The 23,263-nt window shown below is 30.3% G+C and overlaps 1 protein-coding gene across 1 annotated transcript in view; it reads right to left on the reverse strand.

Moving 5' to 3' along the window:
* Positions 1–23,263, reverse strand: part of ValRS (Valyl-tRNA synthetase) — a 36,833-nt gene that overhangs the window by 12,443 nt on the left and 1,127 nt on the right. The window contains exons 2-16 of the mRNA XM_087159840.1: positions 22,050–22,122; positions 20,557–20,657; positions 18,269–18,399; positions 17,002–17,166; positions 16,059–16,140; positions 15,010–15,129; positions 14,818–14,926; positions 13,231–13,410; positions 12,183–12,307; positions 11,275–11,378; positions 9,957–10,038; positions 8,968–9,044; positions 8,667–8,757; positions 4,919–5,024; positions 3,504–3,574 (exon numbers count right to left, since the gene is read on the reverse strand). Of these exons, the coding sequence (XP_087015966.1) occupies positions 3,504–3,574; positions 4,919–5,024; positions 8,667–8,757; positions 8,968–9,044; positions 9,957–10,038; positions 11,275–11,378; positions 12,183–12,307; positions 13,231–13,410; positions 14,818–14,926; positions 15,010–15,129; positions 16,059–16,140; positions 17,002–17,166; positions 18,269–18,399; positions 20,557–20,657; positions 22,050–22,122 (1,617 nt within the window). The remainder of the gene's footprint in view (positions 1–3,503; positions 3,575–4,918; positions 5,025–8,666; positions 8,758–8,967; positions 9,045–9,956; positions 10,039–11,274; positions 11,379–12,182; positions 12,308–13,230; positions 13,411–14,817; positions 14,927–15,009; positions 15,130–16,058; positions 16,141–17,001; positions 17,167–18,268; positions 18,400–20,556; positions 20,658–22,049; positions 22,123–23,263) is intronic.

Below are 23,263 nucleotides of genomic sequence, written 5' to 3' on the forward strand. Positions count from 1 at the left end.
TATAGTTGATACTCAAATTAAAGAATAATTTTTTTCCTGACGTACATATATTACAAAAATGCTATACAATATACTTTGAAAATACAGTCAAACTTGGATAATTCGAAGGTCTTTAATTCGAATTCGTGTATAATTCGAAGCTTTTCTACTTCCCTAGACACATGTATATTCAGTTAATGCTAAAAAATCTTGGTTATTTCGAAATCCAACTTCTTTAATTCGAAGTTTTTACCCTTTCAAAAATGACAAAATCTAGTTTAAATGCAGTTATTTTTGAAAAGTATTCTGGTTATTTTCAGCTATTATGGAAATTTTTTTAGGGATGACAAGGGGGAGGGAGAAAGGACGACGGGAAGGGTATTTCGAATCACGTGATAGGATGCATACATGTCATTGGTCGGAGCGGAGGAGAAAAAAATTGTCACCGGCTAGGCGAGTCTTCATGATCTTGAAAAAAGTTATGTCTATGTGAGTTGTCCTTCAAAGGTCATCGGGCAGTTGATTGACAGGTGTTCCTCCAATAGTGGTGCGTTTATTTTTTTCATGAGATCACCTTGCATCCGACTCCGGGAAACTGGTGTATAATCACGGCATTAAACACTAGGACTGTAGTCGGCATTACTTGAGTTTTCTACATTGTGATTTTAGTTTTGTAGTGATAGTTCAGTACCAGCATGTCATTTAGTAAGCCCCGTGTGCCGTATAAAACCTTATCTTTCGATGTAAAAATTGCTGTAATTCGAGAAGTAGAAAAGGGTGCAAAAAAAATGCATCATCGAAGAAGAGTTTGGAATAGCGCCTAACACTCTTTTGACTTTTTTAAAAAATAAAGAAAGAATTTTGAAATCTAATGGAAATCGCAAGCGAGCTAGAGAGCCTGATTATCCTGACGTGGACGAGTGTGTTGCAAAGTGGTTTAAACAAGCAGGGGACAAGAACATCCCTCTCAGTGGAACTCTTGTACGTGCAAAAGCTGAAGAATTTTCCATCAGTTTAGGTAACAGCAGCTTCAAGGCAAGCTCCGGATGGTTAGACGGGTTTAAAGAAAGAAATGCAATTTCTTTCAAGTCTGTGTTTGGGGAAAGCTCAAGTGTGAACCAAGGTGCAGCTAATGAGTGGGAAAAAAAAGTTGCCGAAATTATTGAGTATACACAGGACAGAGACATTTTTAATGTCGATGAGACAGGACTTTTTTTCAAATGTACCCCTGCAAAGACTCTTACTTTTAAAGGTGAAAAATGTAGTGGTGGAAAACATAGTAAAGATAGAATCACCTTACTTGTAGGATCAAACATGGATGGCACAGAGAAATTACCATTACTAATGATCGGAAAATCACGAAGTCCAAGGTGTTTCAAAAATGTCAAATCAAAGCCTATAGAATACCTTTCTAACACAAAAGCATGGATGACGGCGCATATTTTTGAAGAATGGCTACTTGATCTAAATCGCACATACCAAAGAAAAAACAGAAAAATCATCCTGTTTATTGATAACTGCACTGCTCATAAATCGATACCCACTATGGAAAATATCACGGTTGTTTTTTTCCCGCCAAACATGACATCAGTGGTGCAACCAATGGATCAAGGCATCATTAAAAATCTGAAGCATTTTTACAGATGTTTAGCCGTTCAACACCTCCTTACTGAATCTTCCCAAAAGCTTCCTATTACTCTCCTCGATGTTTCAAGAATGTGTTTAAATGCATGGTCCAAAGTCAGCCAAAAAACAATAGCAAATTGTTTTCGGAAGGCAGGATTTATCAGGAACACAGTCCCGAGCGAACTTTTCAATGAAGAAAATTTACCTCTCCCAGTTGCATGGGAAGACAACATTCCGTTCGATGATTACGTCAGTATGGATGAAAATATAGACATTTGTGGAGAATTATCGGATAAAGATATTCTATCTGAAATTCTAAACAATAAGAATATTACAACAGAAGACGAAGAAGATATTGAAGATGATGTAGAAGAACAGAGGCCAATTCCAACTTCAAGTGAGGCAGTCGTTCATTTATCAGAATATCAACGCTATGCAGAAGGACAATCTGACGTAAGTGAAGCTGTGTTTAGAGCTATAAATATTCTTGAAGATTTTGCTAGAAAAAATCAAGAAAGCTCTTTAAAGCAATCTGATATAGCTAAATATTCTAAAAAATTGTAACGTTTTTATTTAAAATTAATAAACAATCTTTGTTTCGCACTTTCTGTTACGAGTAATTATTTTAAGACATAAAAATAACATTGTTTGGATAATTCGAAGTTTCGCAGAGGCCCCTTGCCCTTCGAATTATCCAAGTTCGACTGTAATAAAATTGACAGCTTAGTAAGAAATTTTAAACATTTCACTAATTTTTTTAACAGAAGATCAGGCCCACCTTAAATAAGTTTCTATGTGGATAGTTCTTCCTTAATTTAAAAGGAGCTCCAGATGTTTAAAGTTCATTGTTTAAATAGGGTAACATCGAAAGAAATAGATATAATAATTTTTCTTAGGTTAGTGCTGTCAAATGAATAATTTCTGTTGGCATTTTGAATGCTACCAAATGAAACATTTTTGAATAGAAAATAATTAATCGCTATAATGGAAGTCATCCTAAAAAATATATTCCAGATAGCAAGACAACAATGAGACTTGAAGTTCCAGCATTTGTATTGAATAAATATTATGTGACAAAATCCTAAAAAAACAAAGACAACCCAAGTTTTGTTGCCACTTACATGAAATTGTAACTGAATTTATAAATTCCATTCTGACATGTATATGAATTATTTATCATTTACCAGGGGTCTGTTTAAAAGAAATTTGGGTTCATTAACGGACCCTTCACAAAATATCTTTTCATAAAAACGGACCCTTCACAAAATAATTTATCTTTTAATCGGACCCTTCACAGATTTGTTTATCTTCATTTTTGTTTTGTGAATCGAATAAACCCTTCACAGGAAGGAGGAAAGAAAGACAGATGTAAACGAACTAAGTTTTGTCTTTGGCAGACACTTCTTTTATATTCGTCTGAAATAAATATTCTGCTTTCAGCAGTATAGGCTAAATACCAAATATTTGTATGTTGCATCTCTAATTTAGTAGCAGCAATTGCTGTTTATTTTTTAAAATTTAATTTTTTTAAAATTATAATTTTAGTGTTGAGCATAATCTTGTATCTCTTTACAATTTAAAAACTCCTTGAAGAAGTTTTTTGCAATAACAGGACCCTATTTGAACAAATTCACAAAAGCAGGATCCTGGTTGTGACTTAACGTTTACTTTATATTCACAAGTTAGGAGTAATTTTTTCACAATTTTACAAAAACGGACGTTTCACAAACTGTCTGGACAGACCCCTGCTTATACTACAATAAATAATCTAAATTTCATTATTAACCTAAGTCTGAAATCTTAAAAGTGATAATTTTTTATATTCTTTTTTTTATGTTGTGAAGTAATAACGTCATGTTACCTTTAAAATATTGCATTACAAATTTTCTGCAACTTACCTGATCAGGCCAGCCAAATATGGAGAAAGGGAAAAGCCCAGATGAAAACCATGTATCTAGAACATCTTCATCTGAAAACAGAAAAGCAGTAAATTAATTTGAATAGAAAAAAAAATTGCTCAACCTAAACCTGACAGGTCAGTGGTTCACAACCTGTGGAGTGTGCACCAAGATGGCATGATAAAACTAAATGTGGTTCAGGAGGATATTGAGAAAAAATGTATCGAGATATAATGAGAAATTATATTATTAAAAAAATGTCCTTTATTTGTGGAAAGAAAAGCAATAAAATGCATTCTGACATAATAAAATTCACATTAGTAATGAAACGTAATACACTTATAAATAGAATAGTATCAGTACTGCACAATGTATTTAATAATAAATCAAAATTAACACTTATTAGTGACTGCTTAGAGCCTGTCACGCAGAGCAACGTTTGTTAAAAGAAGGTTTAATATTAGAAATTGAGACTCTAAGTTTTCATTCCATATTTAGCTGAGATCTATATTTTGCCTTTAATGTAACCACTGCAGATATTCTTGCTTTGCAAAAGTAGGATAAGGAAAATAGTAAAAGTATACAAAATACTCTTGTTTTTAGTGCAGAAAATTCCTCATCTGACAATGCCCAAAATTCAAAGAGTGATTTATTGCTAAACTGTCTCTTGATTTCGCATCTTGATGAGAAGTCTATGTAGACTTTTTCTTAGGTGATTGAGAAATCTTTAGGAATATTTTAATTAAATTATTTTTTTCCTAATTTTTTTGCTATTAAGTTGAAATCAGTAAAAAAAATCCTTTTTAAAATTTTTTGTTTGAATGATTTTCAATGGTTACAAAAACAACTTCAATAAGTTACTCTTCATTTTTGTAAATTTTAACACGTTCATCCATTTATGTAATTTTTGCCTTACATGAAGAGTGATGAGAAATGCGATTGAAAATTAGATCATAAATTCCAAAATGTTGAAAAACATTGTGATAGGTATAATATAGTTACCTTGAGCCACAATGGCTCAAGGGATAGAATGTTCGCCTTCCAATAAGGTGAACCGGGTTCGAATTCCAGCGAAGGTTGGTCAATACAAATTTCGCATCCGGCCTCCACTGACCACAGTGTGGACGTGAAATATTCGTAGTGGTATACGGATCATGGATTTGAGTTATCGTGCCGTCAGGTTAACTGTGGGAGGCTATTGTGGTCTTCCTCTCCATGTAACGCAAATGCGGGTTAGTTCCATCAAAAAGTTCTCCACAAAGTAAAATTTCTCCCAATATTTGATCTGAGAGTTCCCTTGTCTTCTGGATTGGGTTCAAAATTACAAGGCTACAGCCTAGAACATTAGTAGTCTAAACCCATAAATTGGGTCGGCTGTTCAACAACAGTTATAAAATAAAATAAAATATAGTTACCTTGTTTTAAACTGATTCTTTCAGGAGCAACGTTAAATTTGTGAGCAGCCTTCAGTCGAGCTTCTTCTTCATTCCTAGCACTTATCCATCGTTCATTATCTGAATCCTGATATTATCATAAAATAGGAATAAAGTAAATGTAAACATAATATACTTAAAAAATCTTCCATGCTGATCTTAATTTATCATCTTAATATTGGAATTAAAATATTGGTGTTATAGGTGTAAGAAAATATAGAGTAGGATATTAAATCACGTTCTTTGCAGGAAAAAAAGCTTAATTCTTTAAGAAATGGAACAACTACAATGACTAGTTATAGTAAAAATAGAGAAACTGTAAAGGCATTTTTCTATTTTAGACAATTTTACAGACAAATTATTTCAAAGTGATACTTTCATGAAAACTGGTATAATTTATGCATGACATAACTTTATTTATTATTACAAAAAAAGTTGCGTTAAAGGCAAAAAAAAATTTTTTTTTACAATAAAGAAGTTTTTACTTACAATTTTAAAGCACTAAAATCTATATATAAAAAAGGTTCAAATGGAAAAATCATATGTAAAATAAAAATGTAAATATTAGTGCATCATTATATTGCTTTCATCTATATCAGTGGTCCCCAACCCCCGGTCCGCGGACCGGTACCGGTCCGTAGATCAAATGGTACCGGTCCGCCCATTTCATTGAAACTGAATTTAAATTTCTAGGTTTATACCCCAAATTAAAAATATCTGTGTTCCATTAAAATTTTATTTATTTAAAAAAAAGATGCCCCCAAAGGGTAGTAACATAATATTTTTTTAATGTTTTAAAAAGTAAAAAAAAAGAAAAAGAAGTCGTCTGCAACAATTTTCTCATTCAATTAGTTTTAATTAAAAAAAACAATCATCGTAACTGTAAATATCATAAATAAAAAACGAAAGCGCGATGCGACATTTGCATTGGAACTAATAAAGAACTTCGTCTTTTCTCTCGTTTCTGACGCCTCACACAGCGAGAGTGTATAGTAAGGCTATAAAAGAGAAGCTGGCTCGTCTGCCATTTAATCGCCCAAAGACCACGTGACCATGATTCCTCTCTACTGTTTGGGTGCTTTATGCGGATTTGTTTGTTTTTTGTAAAAAGAAAGTGTCTATCACTCCTCTCTCTGTTCACCGGTACTTTCTCAGGTTTAACAGTGCTTGGTGTACGTGTGTATTGTGTCTGCACAAATTTAGCTCACAAGTTAGCAATCATGAATACAAAACAAACGTCCTTAGAAAGTTTCCTTGGAAAAAGGAAAAGGCTCAGTGAAGAGACCGAAGAGCCTTCAACATCAAAGAAACATGCAACTTTTAACAGACAATACCATGAGTCCTACTTGAAGTATGGTTTTGTCGGGACAGGCGATTCACACAAACCAAAACCGCTCTGCATAGTTTGCGGCGATCAACTCTCTAATGACGCAATGAAACCTTCAAAACTGCTTCGCCACTTGAACGCCAAGCACCCTGGATTAAAAGACAAGCCCCTGGAGTATTTTGAACGAAAAGAACGGGAACATGAAGGACAGAAAAAATTTATGATGGCCACCACATCAATAAAGGAGAGTGCACTAAGAGCATCATATTTGGTGGCTAACCGCATTGCTAAAGCTAAAAAGCCATTCAATATTGGTGAAGAATTAATCTTGCCCGCCACTAAAGACATTTGCCGTGAAGTACTAGGAGAAGCTGCTGTGGAAAAGATAGCACATGTGCCTTTGTCGGCTAGCACTGTGACTAGGCGCATTGAGGAAATAGCCGAAGACATTGAAAAGCAATTGTTGGAGAGGATTAATGCATCACCGTGGTACGCACTCCAGGTTGACGAATCTAAAGATATTGACAGCAAGGCAGTACTACTTGTTTATGTGCGATATCTATATCAGGAAGATGTGCATGAGGATTTGTTATGTGCACTATCTTTGCCAACCAACACCACAGGAGCAGAACTGTTCAAGTCACTGGATGGTTATATATCAAGACAACTAAAATGGTCCTTTTGTGTATGCATATGCACAGACGGAGCTGCTGCTATGACCGGACGTCTATCTGGTTTAACTGCTCGGATTAAGGAAGTTGCACCTGAGTGTGAAGCTACACATTGTCTCATTCACAGGGAAGTGCTAGCAAGCCGAAAAATGTCACCAGAATTTAACAGCGTATTGATTGATGTCGTTAAAGTTATTAACTACATCAAAGCACACGCCCTTAACTCGCGCCTGTTTGAGCAGCTTTGTGAGGAGATGGACGCAGAGTACAGATGCCTTCTGTTATACACAGAAATAAAATGGTTATCCAGAGAAAAATCGCTACTGAGAGTATTTGAATTGCGAGAGCCATTGCAAAGATTTCTCTTAGAAAAGAAGTCACCGCTCGCAGCACATTTCAGTGACAAGGTATGGGTCACCAAACTGGCTTACCTGTGTGACATATTCAACCTGCTGAATGAACTCAATCTGTGCCTTCAGGGGAAAATGACAACTGTTTTCAAGTTGGCTGACAAAGTAGCTGCCTTTAAAGCCAAACTGGAGTTATGGGGACGACGCGTGAACAGAGGCATTTTCGACATGTTTCAGACATTAGCGGGTATTTTAGGTGAGACAGAGCCTGAAGATTCATTCTCCCAGTTGGTTCACGATCACCTGTCTTTGCTTTTAAAAGAGTTCGAGCGCTACTTCCCAACCACAAAAGACCCACGAACTGGTAAGGAATGGATCCGCGACCCATTTGCCAACAAATCAGGTGAATCTAGTTTGTCAATGCAAGAAGAAGATCAACTGTTGGAGATTGCAAATGACGGCGGCCTGAAGACTACGTTCGAAACAACAACTCTGCCGGTGTTCTGGATTAAAGTCTTGGCAGAATACCCCGAGATTGCCACCACAGCACTTAAATCCCTATTGCCATTTCCGACAACCTATCTGTGTGAAGCGGAATTTTCTGCAGTAACAGCAACCAAAACAAAGCAACGGAATAAACTGGAGCTAAGCAACACACTTCGGGTGTCATTGTCTCCGATTACCCCCAGATGGAGCCGTCTTATTGCAAAGAAACAAGCACAGGGTTCTCATTGATGTAACGTTCAAGTAAGTTAAAATGTTAAATCACTTTATTTTTTGGTGTAACTGTATTTTATTTTAAAGGTATGTTTAAATACAATTAAATTAAAATTATAAAAATCAAAATAATCTAAAATATAAACAATGAATGCCCCCCCCCCTCAGTGGGCCGTGGTAAAATTATCAAACGTTGACAGGTCCGCGGTGATAAAAAGGTTGGGGAACACTGATCTATATGACTACCTAGATTCAAACCAAAAAAGTATAATTTTATAAAAGTTTTGCATAATTACAAAATTAGGAAGTCATTATTTTACTATGAAGAACTTGATACTAAGATTACCTATAAATTAAAAACTAATACACAATGATATTCCATTTTTCTTACTAAAATTTTGTATTAAGAATGCTATATATTGAAGTTACAGATAACTTACACTGTACTTAAATACAAAAACCAAACTCAACAAAGATGTAAAAACATTATCAGAAAACATATAACTGAGAAAATTACATCTGCATAAAAGTAGAAAAAATAAAACCAGTTTAAAAATATCCATCTTATTTCTAAAATGTGGTATGGCCACATATTTATGAACAGTCAAAACATTTAAATTGTTTTATCAACATATTGTAATTGATAAAGAGAAAAGGGGTATTACTGAATCTCCGGCCATTTCCATATTTTCAATAGTGACATAATATGCGGGAATTCTGTGACCCCACCACAACTGTCTTGATACACACCAATCCCTGAAAACAATTTTTTTAAAAACTTTTTAGTAATGAATGCAAAAGAATAGCATTAAATAACTATTATTATATCAAACAAAAAAGAATGAAATCAGTTTAGCATAAGATATTATGTTTATAAAATAGTTTCAATTTTCATATTGGAACATGTGTAAAAATTAAAAAAAAAAAATAATTCACAAAATTAAGAAGAATGAAGTAATGCAATACCTGATTTTTTCTAACCAATGATACCATATTTTAACATGAACTTCAGGAACAATTTTTAAGTCACCATTCCTAACAGCCTAAAATAAGGATAATAATTATTCATAATTAGATATGAGCAAACAAAAAAAGGATAACTATTAGCATTTTCAAATCATAATTAGGGACATTTTTATGCCAATAATTTGTGTGATTAAAAAAAAATCAAATAAGAGAATTTTTCAAATTATATAGGGATTTTTCAGAACATATTTTTAACATATTATAAATATTTAATATATATTACATTTAATAAATATTTAATATTTAATTCAAAAATTTTAAACATTTTTATGAAATATTTCATTCCTATGTGAAAAGTTTTCTTTGCTAAACATCATTTACACAGCTCAGAACTCTTCCTTACTTTGCTGAAAATTTATTTCCATGTTTAGAGTGATATAAAATTATACATTTCATAATTGATTCTTGTTTTAATAATTTGATTTAAAATTATTTTTGCAACCATTACGCAAAAAATATACACATAAGGGACAGTATCAAAATGCCTATTACATATGATTTTATCATAGATATTGTATCATATAACAAGTGATTATGTCGAAAAAATTGCTTATAGTTGTAAATTAAATTCTCATACCAATACCACTATAAGATTCCCTCATTTTAACAAAATCAATAAAATTTTCAGTCAAATTTGCGTACAATGTACAATGCACAAATGCCTTGTACATTGCATACAATGCACAAATGCCTTTATTAAATTGAGAATTTAATAAAGGCATTTTTTTATCCATCGTGATTTTTACTAAATCATTCTGTAAAATTAATAATATATGAATTACAATTGATCAAATTCTTTACTGTTAATTTTTTACTGTTTTCTTGAACAATAAGAAAAGTTCACATAAATGCATTATGTACAGTCAAATAAGCAATTTACAGGCAATATTTGAATTTATTATTAAATTATACAAGAAACTTAAACTCACTTCAACTGCTTTTCGAGCCATTTCTTCACATTTTACATACCACTGTACTTTTAACATTGGTTCTACAATATCTTTGGATCGACTAAAAGAAAACAATAAAAATATTTTTCTCATAACATCTTTATTTAAAGGGGGGAAGTTATTCATTGTAAATTATAAATTAGCAAAAAGAAATCGTTACAAGAATATTAAACACAAATATTACATTAATTATAGAACTTGATAGCAAATAGAAAATCTAATTTTATCTTTCAACTGTCAACTCTCAATTCAGTTTTAAGATGGACATAAACTGGTTGCTTTTTATTATACAAAAAATTTAAAATTTATCCATCATATAATATTTTATTTCTAATTTTTATGAATTTGTTTAATTAAGAAAGAATACTTGCAGGAAAATCTGAGTACAAATTTGCTTAAGTAGTTAACAATGAAAGAGTGAACTAATTTAATTTGAAAGGAAAAAAAATTGTAATAATTTATTCTAATTTAAAATTGACTTTATACAATAATACTTTTGTATGCATTTTCAGAAATATTAACAACAAAAAAAAAAAAAAAAAAAAAAAAAAAACAGAAATTACTAGATTTATTTAATTTTTCAAATAATTCCAAAAATTATTTCACTTTGGTTTTAATAAGTCATAGACATTTATGATGTCATATATAAGGTGATATCTAAGAACATGACTTGGACAAGGTTTAAAGCCAAATATTTTATTGCAACATTCTACAAACTTATTTTGGAAGATGCTGAGCTTTTTCAGTCCCATAGTTATTTAGAAACTAAAAATCCACCTTTCAATAAGATTCTAGCCTAGCTTACAGAGTCAAATGTCAAGATGGTAATAAAGCACAATTTTCAGAATTTCTTAGAACACAAGAATAGCCACCTAATTCCCCGGACCGGAATCCAACAATTTTTTTTAATTTTGTCCAACTGGACTAAGGGTAGATTTTGGCATACCTAAAAAATCCTTGTACAAAGAATGGTAAAATATCAGAAGGTCACATGTGGTCTATAACAGATAATTTTGTGGCAGTTTAAATACTCTGAATTTGAGTAAGAGGTTGTAGCTTTGAAAATCTGTAAATTCATAATAAGAAGTGATGTTTATCTTTTTATTTGGATGTTGAACTGAGATATTTTATAAAGCATTAAAGTATTATATTATTCAGATCCAAATTATTTCTCTTTTGTAGATTAATAAATTATATTAAAAACAATAAATGTTGGACAATGGAAACATTTGATAACATAAACTGTGACTTAAATAAAATAAAAAAAATTTATAAGATAAGCATTAGCAAAGTGTACCTGCAAATAGGGACTACCATAGGATTGTCCTTCGTCTCTTTATACAAATTTTTTTCTTTCAAAGCAGCTAATACCTTATATCTGGCTTCAAATCGTTTCATTCCCTATTACAGAATCAATATTATTAAAAAAAATTTCAATATGTTTTGACTCAAACTGAAGAAGAAAATTAAAGCAATTATTGAAAAGAAATAATAAATAAGGAAGTAAAATTCTATACTGAACATAGCAAGATTCAATTGCTTATCACAGTATTATATTCTTGTGATTAAATAATTTTTAAATTTATTTATAAGTTTTTAATTTTGCTTTAAACTCTGAACAAATGTAGTTTTTAAACAAAATTGTAAACACGAGTATTCAACTAAATAAACTCAGGCATAAATCTGTTAAAAAGACTTTATTTTTTTAATTTGATATAACAAATATAACACAATTCTAAATTCATGACTACATATCTCTTAAAAACATAATCTGTATTTTTCTTTTCTTGAAAAAAAAAATCCCCAGTGGAATTGAAATTTAATAATTGATTAAAAATTTAAATCATTCTGTAACAATATAAAATAACTAAAACAATTTTTTAGAAAAGAAATGCTAACTAAATTTATTTGCACATAAAATGTATACAGTTCAATCACGGATTAAATAGTGTTTAAAAAGTACATCAGAACAATTTTGCATCTTAAAAGTAACCATCATACATATACATAAAATAAAGATAAATAAAGGAATAAAAAAACTAGATCAATAATATATTTTAAATAAGATTTATTTTCAATGAAATTGTAGCCTTCAGATAGATTCAATGAATTATTATTAAAAAGAAAAACTAAACACATCCAATGAAAAAAATATACATGTTAATCTTATTTCAATTCATGCTCACTTAAGTTTTAAATACTCACAGAAAATTCTGCACAATTGCCATTTAAAGTACCATCATCATTCAGAATATTAATGAAAGGAAGTTTATGCCTAACACCAACTTCATAATCAGCAGGATCATGAGCGGGAGTTATTTTAACAGCACCTTAAATTCAACAAATAAAGAGAATTTTCTTAGCTATAGGTATAATAAAATAATAGTACATATGGTGTATTGTAGACAAAATAACTTATAAACAAGAAATTAGATGAAATTAGAATTAGACCCCTCATCCCACACCTCAGAGCGAGATTTATTTTTTCAAACAATAATCTTCTATAACAGTTTTTATTTATTTATTTAAAAAAAAAATCCTTTTAGGATTAATATTAAATAAGTATAGTGAAGAGTTTATCTATAGAGTTTGTGTGTGTGTCTGTGTCCTTATAACTCCTGAATTGTTTGTGTTAGGATCCTGACATTTTGGCAGTTTGTAAATGGGGGAATTTCAGCTTCGAATCCCAAAGACTGTTCAAAATTTTCAATAAAATTGTTTGGAAGAGGTGTTACTAAAATGAATATTTCTGTCATTAGCCAATTTTTTAAATAAACTATAAAGGATTCCTCTTTTGTTTCCTTCAATTTTTTTTTTATAGAGAACATCAGTGATATTCGTAAGCTCACAGCCCTAGTTAATCAAAAAAGAATTTTAACAAATACATATAATATTAGCTATTTTCTACTTTTTACATCAGGTAAGCTCAATGATCAACCCGAAAGTGGTAGTACAGATGGACTACATCACCAAGTTAGTATTTATAAAATTATATGACACATGTTAATTTTGTTTATGTTTCACCTCTGAAATATGTTTTAATAAAACTAAGCAATTTAAAATTAAGTAGTATTTCAATTAAAAATAAAAACAAATTGCATACCGTAAAGCAAAATTAAAGGATTACTTATTTTTTTTATTCCACCTGACATACTGGTAATTAGTTCATTTATAATGCAACATATAGTAAGCATAAAATACATAATACAATACTTAGAGCCAAGTCAAATTTATAAAATAAAAAAAAATATACCTGTTCCAAATTCCATTTCAACAAAATCATCACATATAATTGGTATTCGTCTAGAACAAAATGGATGTATAACAAATTTTCCATGCAAATGTTTGTATCTCGTATCATTAGGGTGAACAGCAACTGCAGTATCTCCCAGCATTGTTTCTATTCTTGTAGTTGCAACAACTATTTCCTCATCTAAATTCAAATAAATAAAAATTTAATCAGACAACACCTAGAAGCAGCATTGAATATTATTCCCAAACACAGTTTTACATTAACTTCAAGGATATTTGGATAAAGTATAATGTAAAGTAATGAAATGCAATACACCTAAATAAAGACGAAAGCTGATGTTGTTTCAGTACTTTAAACAAGTACTATTGTCTGGGTACTGATAATGTACTTGTTTACAGTACTAAAGAAACTGTCTTTTATCTTACCAGTTAGTTCTTTTCAAATTACTTTCAGCATTATTCTGTTAATGTATTTCTTCCTTTTTCTGATTATGAGTATTTTAATATTTGACAGATTTGCTTTTTTATCTATATGCATAAATAATTTTAATCTATTTATGACAAAAGTTACACTAGAAATTGTTAAATAATTTGCACATGGAAACAAACTAATTCATTCAATCAACTAAAATAGTTACTACAACGCATGTAAAATAACTCAGATACCTTAGAATCTTAGGCATACATGACAATATATACGTAATGCACAGTAAAAGTAAAAATGCACAGTAAAATCATACTTATAATTAACATTTACAATAACATTATTTATACAACAGAACTAAGTTGTGGTTCTTCCTCCTTTTTATTATTTCTTTTCTTCAATTTCATATTTATTTATTCCTTTAGTGGCAATATAGTAATTTTAAAGTAATTTTCATTTATCAAAAATTAATTTGTTAATGAAAAATTATTTTTATTCAATGAACTTTAGGACAATATAAGATGATCAGAAAATGAGATCATGAAAATTACTCCATTAATACTACAAAACTACTCTAATTTTTTTATCTTTTTTATATGCATCAAATCACTTTACAAAGATTATCAAAGAATAATGTTTAAAATTCTCAATTAGTTTCCTTCATATATTTACTGAACGTCGTAAATATGCATGATGACATTTAGAATCAATTTTGCCAGGGAATGTTTTGCAAGTATTTTAGTTTAAAAAATGAGTCTATTACTTTCTGAAGTCAGATGGTCTTTAATTTCTAAATACATCACTTAAATTAATAAAATATATGTGTTTGGCCAAAGATTTAAAAATGATAAAAGATTTAAATTTATTTTACTTATTAGTTTGAATTGTTTTAGTTTATGAGAGGGGCCTTAAATTTAGTTTTGTAAATTATTACTATTACAATATATTTTGATTTATATTATTTTTAACACCTATGCTAATTCTTTCAAGAATTGTGCAAAATTATTGTGAAAAGTAGTAACTAAAAAAGAAGAAAAAATCATTTTAATTTTGAGAGCAATTTCAAACCAAAATAACTGTGTTCTTAGAAAATATTAGCGTTTGAGATTTTTCTGCACCGCTAGTATTAAGTACCTGACATTACACGAAAAAAGTTACACTTACTGGAATTTTCAACAGGATATGCAAATGAAACTAATACACCAAATTCAACTTTACGGTCATGGCCAGGAACAGATAACAAAGTTTTACCAGTTAGCTCTAATTTATCCACCTAAAAATTTTTTTTTTATTTTAGATCTTACACTCACTATCTTACTTAATAAACTTCTATATATTCATTAGTTTCAAACATACCTCTATATCTGATATAGCAGACTTTAGAGTGCAAGACCAGTTTACTAATCGATTTGCTCTGTAAATTAAACCATCCTCATGTAGTCTAACAAAAGCTTCGGTGACTGCCTTACACATTTTCTAAGTAGGATTTCATAAACATCAGATTTAAATAAATAGTTACATACATAAATATTGAATTTCTAAAAAAATCTAACAAATATTTTTATTAAAAAATTAATAAATCGACAACAATAAGCTTTTAATATTCCATATTGCCTTGATTTGGTACATGAACTTCGCAGATGAAATATGACGCAGATGAAATTTCGTACATGAAATTTGACGCAGGTACATGAATTTCAAACAAAAATCTTACTTCATTTATTTTTCTATAGACTCTAAGCATTTAAATTAATTTGATTAGATGATGAACTCTTACTACAAAATTGGTTGGAAAAAAACTTAATTTCAATGAAAAATTTAAAACTTAGTATACCTGTTATACGAATTATACTTTTAACATTCAATATATCTATATGGAATAACTACTAAACTCAACGGCTCAACAGCCCATGAGGGCCAAGGCCTACTGTACCCATCTCAGTTTTCTTGACCTTGGGCTCTGGGGTGCAGGAGCAGATGTTCCGGTCAGGTGGTCAGCCGAACGCGGAACCCCCAGTGTTTAGTTCCCAAGCATGCTTGGTACTCATTTATCGACCCACTGAAGGGATGAAAGGCTGAGTCAACCTTGTCCGGCCCGAGGATCGAACCAGGGACCTGTGGCACGACAGCACGAAGTGCTACCGCTCAGCCACCGGGCGTCATGGAATAACTACAATCTTCAAAATGAGGGCTCCACAGTTTAGTTAATATAATGGTAAAAAAAATGGGATAAACTGGGTCAAATGCTAAGATGACATATGCTGGGGAAAAAACAGTAATCCCAGTTCATTTTAAAGATTTTTTTTTTATGTTTTAAAAATGAAATTTTATTACATACATTTTATAACAATGAATGGAAGAAAAAAAAATGACTCAGAAATAAAGAGTTTAAAAAAGATACTTACAGGGTCCATAGTGAAAGTTGCTCTATCCCAATCTACTGAACACCCTAAAAGTCTTAGTTGTTCATAAATTCGATCTCCTTTTCTAAGTAAATAAATAAAGTAAAGGAAATTGCAGAAAATCAAAATGAACAAAATAGTGTGTTTAACCAAATTAGAACGTTTCTTTTTGGACAAAAACTTAGTTTGAAAACAAATAATTGATAAAAGAACATATTATATGATACTCTAGAGAATCGCGGAAAATAAACTCAAGTTTTTAACACTTTAAAGCAAACTAATAAATAAATAAATTTGCTTCTGTAATTGATATTTTTTTAATTTAATTTAAAATGTTTAATTAATTTTATAATAAATTTTAAATAAAAATAGTAATTATCAATTTCTATTTATTTCAGATGTGAATTTAAATATGAAACCTTAGAACATAAAACTCATAAGGCCATCACCTAAATTATTAACATTAATATCACAAGGTTCACTAACTACTAACTTAGATACTAAGTCTAATTCTTAGGTATTGACCAATCATATCATTCTGACAAAACTTCCTACTAAGTGAATAGACCAGTAAATGTCTTAAAATGAAACACTAGAAAATGAATTGGGAAGAAAAGATTTTTAAAATACACATCTGTCAGTAAAAGGGCAAAATGTTAATTAGGTTACAATAAAAAATTAGAAGAAAAAATATGGTAATTTTGAAGATGACCTACACTCCCCTTAACTATTTCTCTATCAATTTTGAAACAACCTTGCATAGACATTTCTAGATTTTAGGTATAGGATTAAATGAACCACAGCTTTGCTTATGTTAGAAGGTTAGTAATGTGGTGGTTTCATGCATCTCTACAATCACAATAGTAGGCAAAAATGCAATCCTAATGAGAAAATAAAAGGGAAATGTACGATAAAAAGTATGATTAAATAAATTCAAAAAACTTACTGTGCCTTCCACTTCCATACTTCTTCTATGAATTTTTCTCTTCCCAAATCATGCCTCCTCTTCTGTTGTTCTTTCCAAATCTTTTTCTCAACAACAACCTGAGTGGCAATACCTGCATGATCACATCCAGGATTCCATAAAGTTAATTTCCCTTTCATTCTATTCCTTTCAATTAAAAAAAATTTTTTAAATCATTTAACATACCAAATCAGTTAAAATATACATTTTAAAAACATGTATATAATTATTATTATTTTTATTCAATGTAGCTACTTAAAACTCACCCAGCTCAAAATCAATGGGAAGCAGTTTTTCCAGAAACCTTTTGTACTTTTTTTTCCAAGCATCTTTAAAAATTACTCTTTATGTTCCCCACTCCCTCCTATTTGTAAACACTAACAAAGCACCAAATGGTTTGAAATATACTATATGGAGGAAAAACATCCTTCCACAAAAAATATTTAGCACAGGTATTATATTAATATAAAGCATCAAAACAAAATTAAATCATTTGCAATCATTTACCAAACTTTTTTAACAATAAAATAAAATAAATAAATAAAATATAAAAAAAATTTTACAGATGAATATGAAATTTTATTAAATAGTTTAATTAAGATTAAATTTAAAATTAGAAATAGTTATTATATAAATTTAAAATGAGACAATATGCAGTTGCATCACGCTCTAATTTTATTAATAAGTAAAGTTACATATTTTTGTATTTTTTTTTTAAATTATTTTTATTACTATCACAAAGCATAATTTTAATACAAAATGTATGCAAAAAATTTAAATATAACAATTACATTTGAATAAATCCTTAAAAATGCATCATGATAAACCTAAATTGTCATATAGTATATTTTTTTTAATTTAATATTATATCATTATTATAGAAATTAAGTGAAATTTTAAATATGTATACAGATTTGGAATTCCAGTATATTAAGACCAGATATTAAAGTTTTTTTCTTCTTCTTTCTTTAAACACTCAGCATCTAGCTTTTAAATTTCAAAATTTTACTCTACTTTTCTAAATAAATCAGTTTTGTGCAGGATTTTGAATAATTATTCAATTGATTTTGATGCTTATTATCATTAAATAATGCAATGAAAATAATAAATTGTGACATGGGCATTATTCAATTAATTTACTTAAACTTAATAAAATATATTAATTACTTATGAATTATTAAGGCCAGAGAATAATAAAATAAAAAATTCATTCATAGCACAATAAATTTAAAAGAATAAAACTATTTACCATCGTGTAATGGAGTCCTCTATTGCGCTAGTTAAAGCATGCCCTACGTGCAAACTCCCTGTAACATTTGGTGGAGGAATAACTATGACAAATTTATCATTTGCATCAACATTTTTCGAGATATCCCTTCCCTGTAAGAAGTTATTAAAGTTAATACCAAAAAAATAAATCAAACTAGCACAAAATAAATAGAATTAAAAAGAAATATAACTTATACTATATAAAACATTAACTTTCCTGGTAATTCTTAAATGTATTGCCACTGCCATAGAAAGACAATTATATGACTATTCAATAATAAGAAAATTGGTCAGAATATATTTATTCCCAATGTTACATTAAAAATAAATTTATTGATCATAACAGTTTTGAAAATCAACATTGTTCAAAAATATTATTACATTGAATTTATTAAAATTTTTAAAACTGAATTGCAATAAAAAATAAAATTATACAAAGTTAGAACTACATCAGATTGGATTGGGTTTATGAAACTTGCTCAGGTTTCAAATCAAAACATTTGGAAAAAAGATATTAAATTGTAGCTTAAAAAAAATCTCATTCGAATACAGAAATTTATTATGTTATTTTTAAGAACCAAATGAATAACTTTCCAAAAAAAATTTTCATTTGTTTATCATACACTGGTTATCATAAATTAAGGAAAATTCACAAAAATCGCGATAACTCAAGAAATTACACATGGAATTTTATGAAACTTACCCACAATATACAACACATAGTAAGGTATTAAACAACATAAAAAGAAATTATCAGACATTAATAGTAGTATAGAAATTAGCACATGTATAAAATAAACAAATTGGAAGTATCGGTTTGCAATAGAAAAAGTACCTTTAATATGGAATATGATTGCCTCTAGAAGCAATACAGCACAAACAGCGATGTGTGATGCTTTCAATTATGCGGTCTATCAGTTCAATAGGAAGTGAGAGCCATTGCTCTTGTAAAGCAGTTGCAAGCGTGGCAAGGGTCTGAGGGGGCGGATTGATGGCAGATACACGCCTCCCTAGAGCATCCCAAACGTGCTCGATAGGATTCAAGTCCGGGGATCGAGCTGGCCACTCCATGCGAGTAATTGTTTCCTGTTGAAGATAATCATCAACAATGCGAGCTCTGTGTGGTCTTGCATTATCGTCCTGTAACAGGAAGCAATCACCAATTGCCCCGGCATATGGGCGCACATAAGCATCAAGGATGTTGTCTCGATAAACCTGAGCATTCACGGTTCCCCTTGGAAAGACATGGAGGTATGTGCGCCCTCCTAAGGATATGCCTCCCCAAACACAGACACTGCCTCTTCCGTATGCATCTCTTTCACGGATGTTTGATGGATGATAACGGGTCCCAGGTTCTCTCCATATCAAATAACGTCTACTGTCACTTTCTAGACTAAACCTGGACTCATCCGTAAAGAGAACAGGCCTCCATTGATCTGACGTCCAGTGGACATGTTGTCGGGCCCACTGCAAACGGTCTCTCCTATGGCGTGGTGTGAGCGGCACGCAAATGGCTGGTCGTCTCGCATACAGACCACCTTCGTGGAGCCTTCTGCGCACAGTTGACGTTGACACCAACCTTCCGGTGGCTGCAGCAAGAGAGGATCTAAGATGTGTCGGAGTAGCGGTTCTATTCCTGCGTGCACTTAATGTCAAATATCGGTCATCGGCACTGGTCGTAACAGTTGGCCGTCCTTGACTGAACCTCCTAGATGCCGAATCTGTGGTTTGAAATTGCCTCCAAAGTCTATGAACCACAGATGGACTCACATTTAGCCATCTGGCCACTTCTGATTGACTCTGCCCTGCCTCTAGTCTCCCGATGGCTCTCCATCGTAGTTCTTCAGGCAAATGATGCCTAGAGGTCATTATTACGAATTGGCTATCTCAGATTTTCAATGTCGCAATCACAGTAAAATTTGTGTGCTTTCTCTCAAACTTGGACTTTTATGCTCCAGGCAGATGACGTAAGCCGAGTGCAGCGCCACTAATTTGCATATTGCAATTTTACTCAGCTACTCTTAGTGGACAACATATGCAAATTTTGCACGGTTTGGCTTACTTTTGAAAGAGTTATCGCTATTTTTGTGATTTTTCCTTAATTTATGATAACCAGTGTATTTATGCTAATAAACTAAGTTTGCACTCAATAAAATCTCCAATATGTGCCATTCGATTACAAATAGACATAAAAAATTCAATGAAAAATTTTAGAAAAAACATAGCACCAAAAAAAAAAAAAAATTTCTTAAAAATTTGATCAAATACCCCATATTCAGGTTTGAAAAAACCAGATTTCTCCCACCAGGCATACCAAGCAGCTTCAACGTATTTTGGACTATATGCATCAGGCATGGGTCCCGAAATATCTGTGAAAATAAAATAAAATGTTTTTACAAAACTTCAAACAAACAAGATATCATTTAGAAATTGTTGATAAAAGAACTTTTCTTTACAACAATAAGAAGATCATTCTTACAATTGTAAAGAAAAATTGAAAGTTAAAATTAAAGAATGTTCCTTTGAAAAATAAATGTTGAAGTTAAAGAAACCATACTAATATATTTAAATTAAAGTTTAAAAGAAATTGAAATATAAAAGCTAGTACATAAAACAAGGCTAAGGGAAACTCAATGAGTGAAAGGAGTTCAAATTGTGAAGCAATTAGAAATTAATCGTGTAAGTAGTATTGGAGTAGGTGATCTATAGCAAGTATGAGAACTCAGTTCTTAAAAAATTTTTTTTAATTGAAAATAAGAAAACCATGCCAAAGAAACATCATAAGATAATTTGTATGAATGTTTGAAAATAGTTGAATTAAAATCTACATTTTTCACAAAAAAAGTTAAACTATTTTATGAGGAATCTTCTAATATTACACAAACACTTTTAAAGTTCTTTTTAAAAATAAAAATCGATTAAACAAACTTTTTTGTGTACAACTTTTTAATTATTAGTTCTCCGACATATACATAAAATATTATATCTATTTTGATGAAATTAATGAATACTACTATTTACTTTTATTATTTTGGTAATTTTTTTTTTTTTTTTTTTTTTTTTTTGTTCTCAAGAATTAAGAAATTTGATTTTTTCCCCTTTTATATTCACCCAAAAGTCAATCATAACTTGGATGGACTAAGTTCAAACAGCCTCCCTCCCTCCAATAAATAAATATGTATCAGAATTTGCATAGTTGCTTAGAGTTTATTTATGGATGCTAAATCTTGTTTCGCACATGTTAATATATATACTTCTGTATTTGTTAATTTTGCTATAGCTTTTAAGGCACGGATAAAATTCAAGATATAAATGTTACTAATGCATTCATGAATTAATAAGGCACTGAATTACCCTTTTTTTATGAAGTAAGTATTGTTTATCTTTTTATCGAAGATTTTCACAACTTACATTATCACATGAACAGTAAATATCAACCACTATTAGGTAGGAATCTATTTTCAACTTACTACTAAGTATTTTACAGGTCAAAATATAAACTAATGTTTTAAGTTTAAATTTTTGTATTGAAAAAAAAAAAGTACATTCACACTGGAATTGCAGTGTTTCATAAATCTCATTTTCAAAAAATTTATGTAAAAAATCAAATACTATGATAATGTTATCTTTATTAAAATTCATACTACTAACCATTTTTAAACTTAATAAAATTTACAAAAACTATTTTAGCTTCAGATAACACACTACAATCAACATCTACAGTTTTTAATAAAATTTAGTAAAATGCAAAGAGTAAAAACCTTTTTTTTCCCCAGGTACCACATTTTTATCATAAACCAAAACTTCTTTTTCCTTTTTCTCTTTAGGCTTTTTCTGGAAGAAAAAAAAAATTAATTTAATCTGTTACACAGCAATTTTAACAAGATTCATTCATACACAGATTAAAGTTTGATTTTAAGGAAAGTTTTTTAAACAATGCAATTAAAATAGAAAAAAAATCACATAAATTTTAATTAAATCAATTTAAAAACTTGCAACAATCTACCTGTTAAAATAACCAAAAATTAGCTGTTATTAAATACAAATTTGTTAGCATAACAAAAAGGCCTGATAGTTGCATTTGATGTTCAATGTCTCTACAAGAAATGTTCAACTTCAGATTTTTTATATTTAGATTTCAATAACATATTCGAGATCGCAACACTTGACTACGCCATCTGGAGAGAAGACCAATCCATGTCTTGACCCCCCCCCTCTGCTCTTTTCCTCAGTCATGTAGGAATGTACTACCATATTTTCCCTTTTTTTAAATATTTTTTGTATTTTTAAACAACACTTTTTTTAGAGCTATGTTTAATGTAGATTTCAGTTCCATATAGTTTCCTAACTTCACAGTTTTTAATCTATTTGTAAATCAAGTAAGAATCTGACATACTTCCTTCTCCTATGACTCTTCATACTCTAATGGTGAAAGCACATAAAGTGTTGTCATAGGTAGAGAGTTCTGTTCTACGCCACCCAAAGCCATATGTAACTATTTCGAAAAACAATACGTACTGTGCTGCAGCATTTTCTTTTCTACTTAATAATCTAGAACACTAACAAGAAAATTAAGTTTTTCTTAACAACAGATCGTTTTAGGAAATTGTATTGGTTTAAAAATATAGATTTTTTTGTCAGTAAATATAACAAAAAGGATAAATTTAACTGGCATACTTAAGATCGTTAGATTTCATTTGGATTAAAATAGTTGCACAGCTAAAATTTTTCAATTACATAATACTAATAATAGTCTTAAAATTGGGGGAAATAATGCTGTAGTAGGAAATATCTATAATGATGGAATTGCAACATGACTTGCATTTTGCAAGTGGCATAGCATATAATATTGATTTATTTTATAAATTTTTACAAATTATAAATCTTTCTGGGACCTTGGAGATTGTAGTTGAGATGAATAGATAGACAGTTGTTAATTTACGTCGCACTAGAGCTGCACAATGGGCTATTGGCG

The sequence above is a fragment of the Parasteatoda tepidariorum genome, chromosome 3 (genome assembly GCF_982258835.1).
Source record: "Parasteatoda tepidariorum strain Cologne lab strain chromosome 3, Ptep-v5.0, whole genome shotgun sequence".
In the NCBI taxonomy this organism is placed as follows: domain Eukaryota; kingdom Metazoa; phylum Arthropoda; class Arachnida; order Araneae; family Theridiidae; genus Parasteatoda; species Parasteatoda tepidariorum.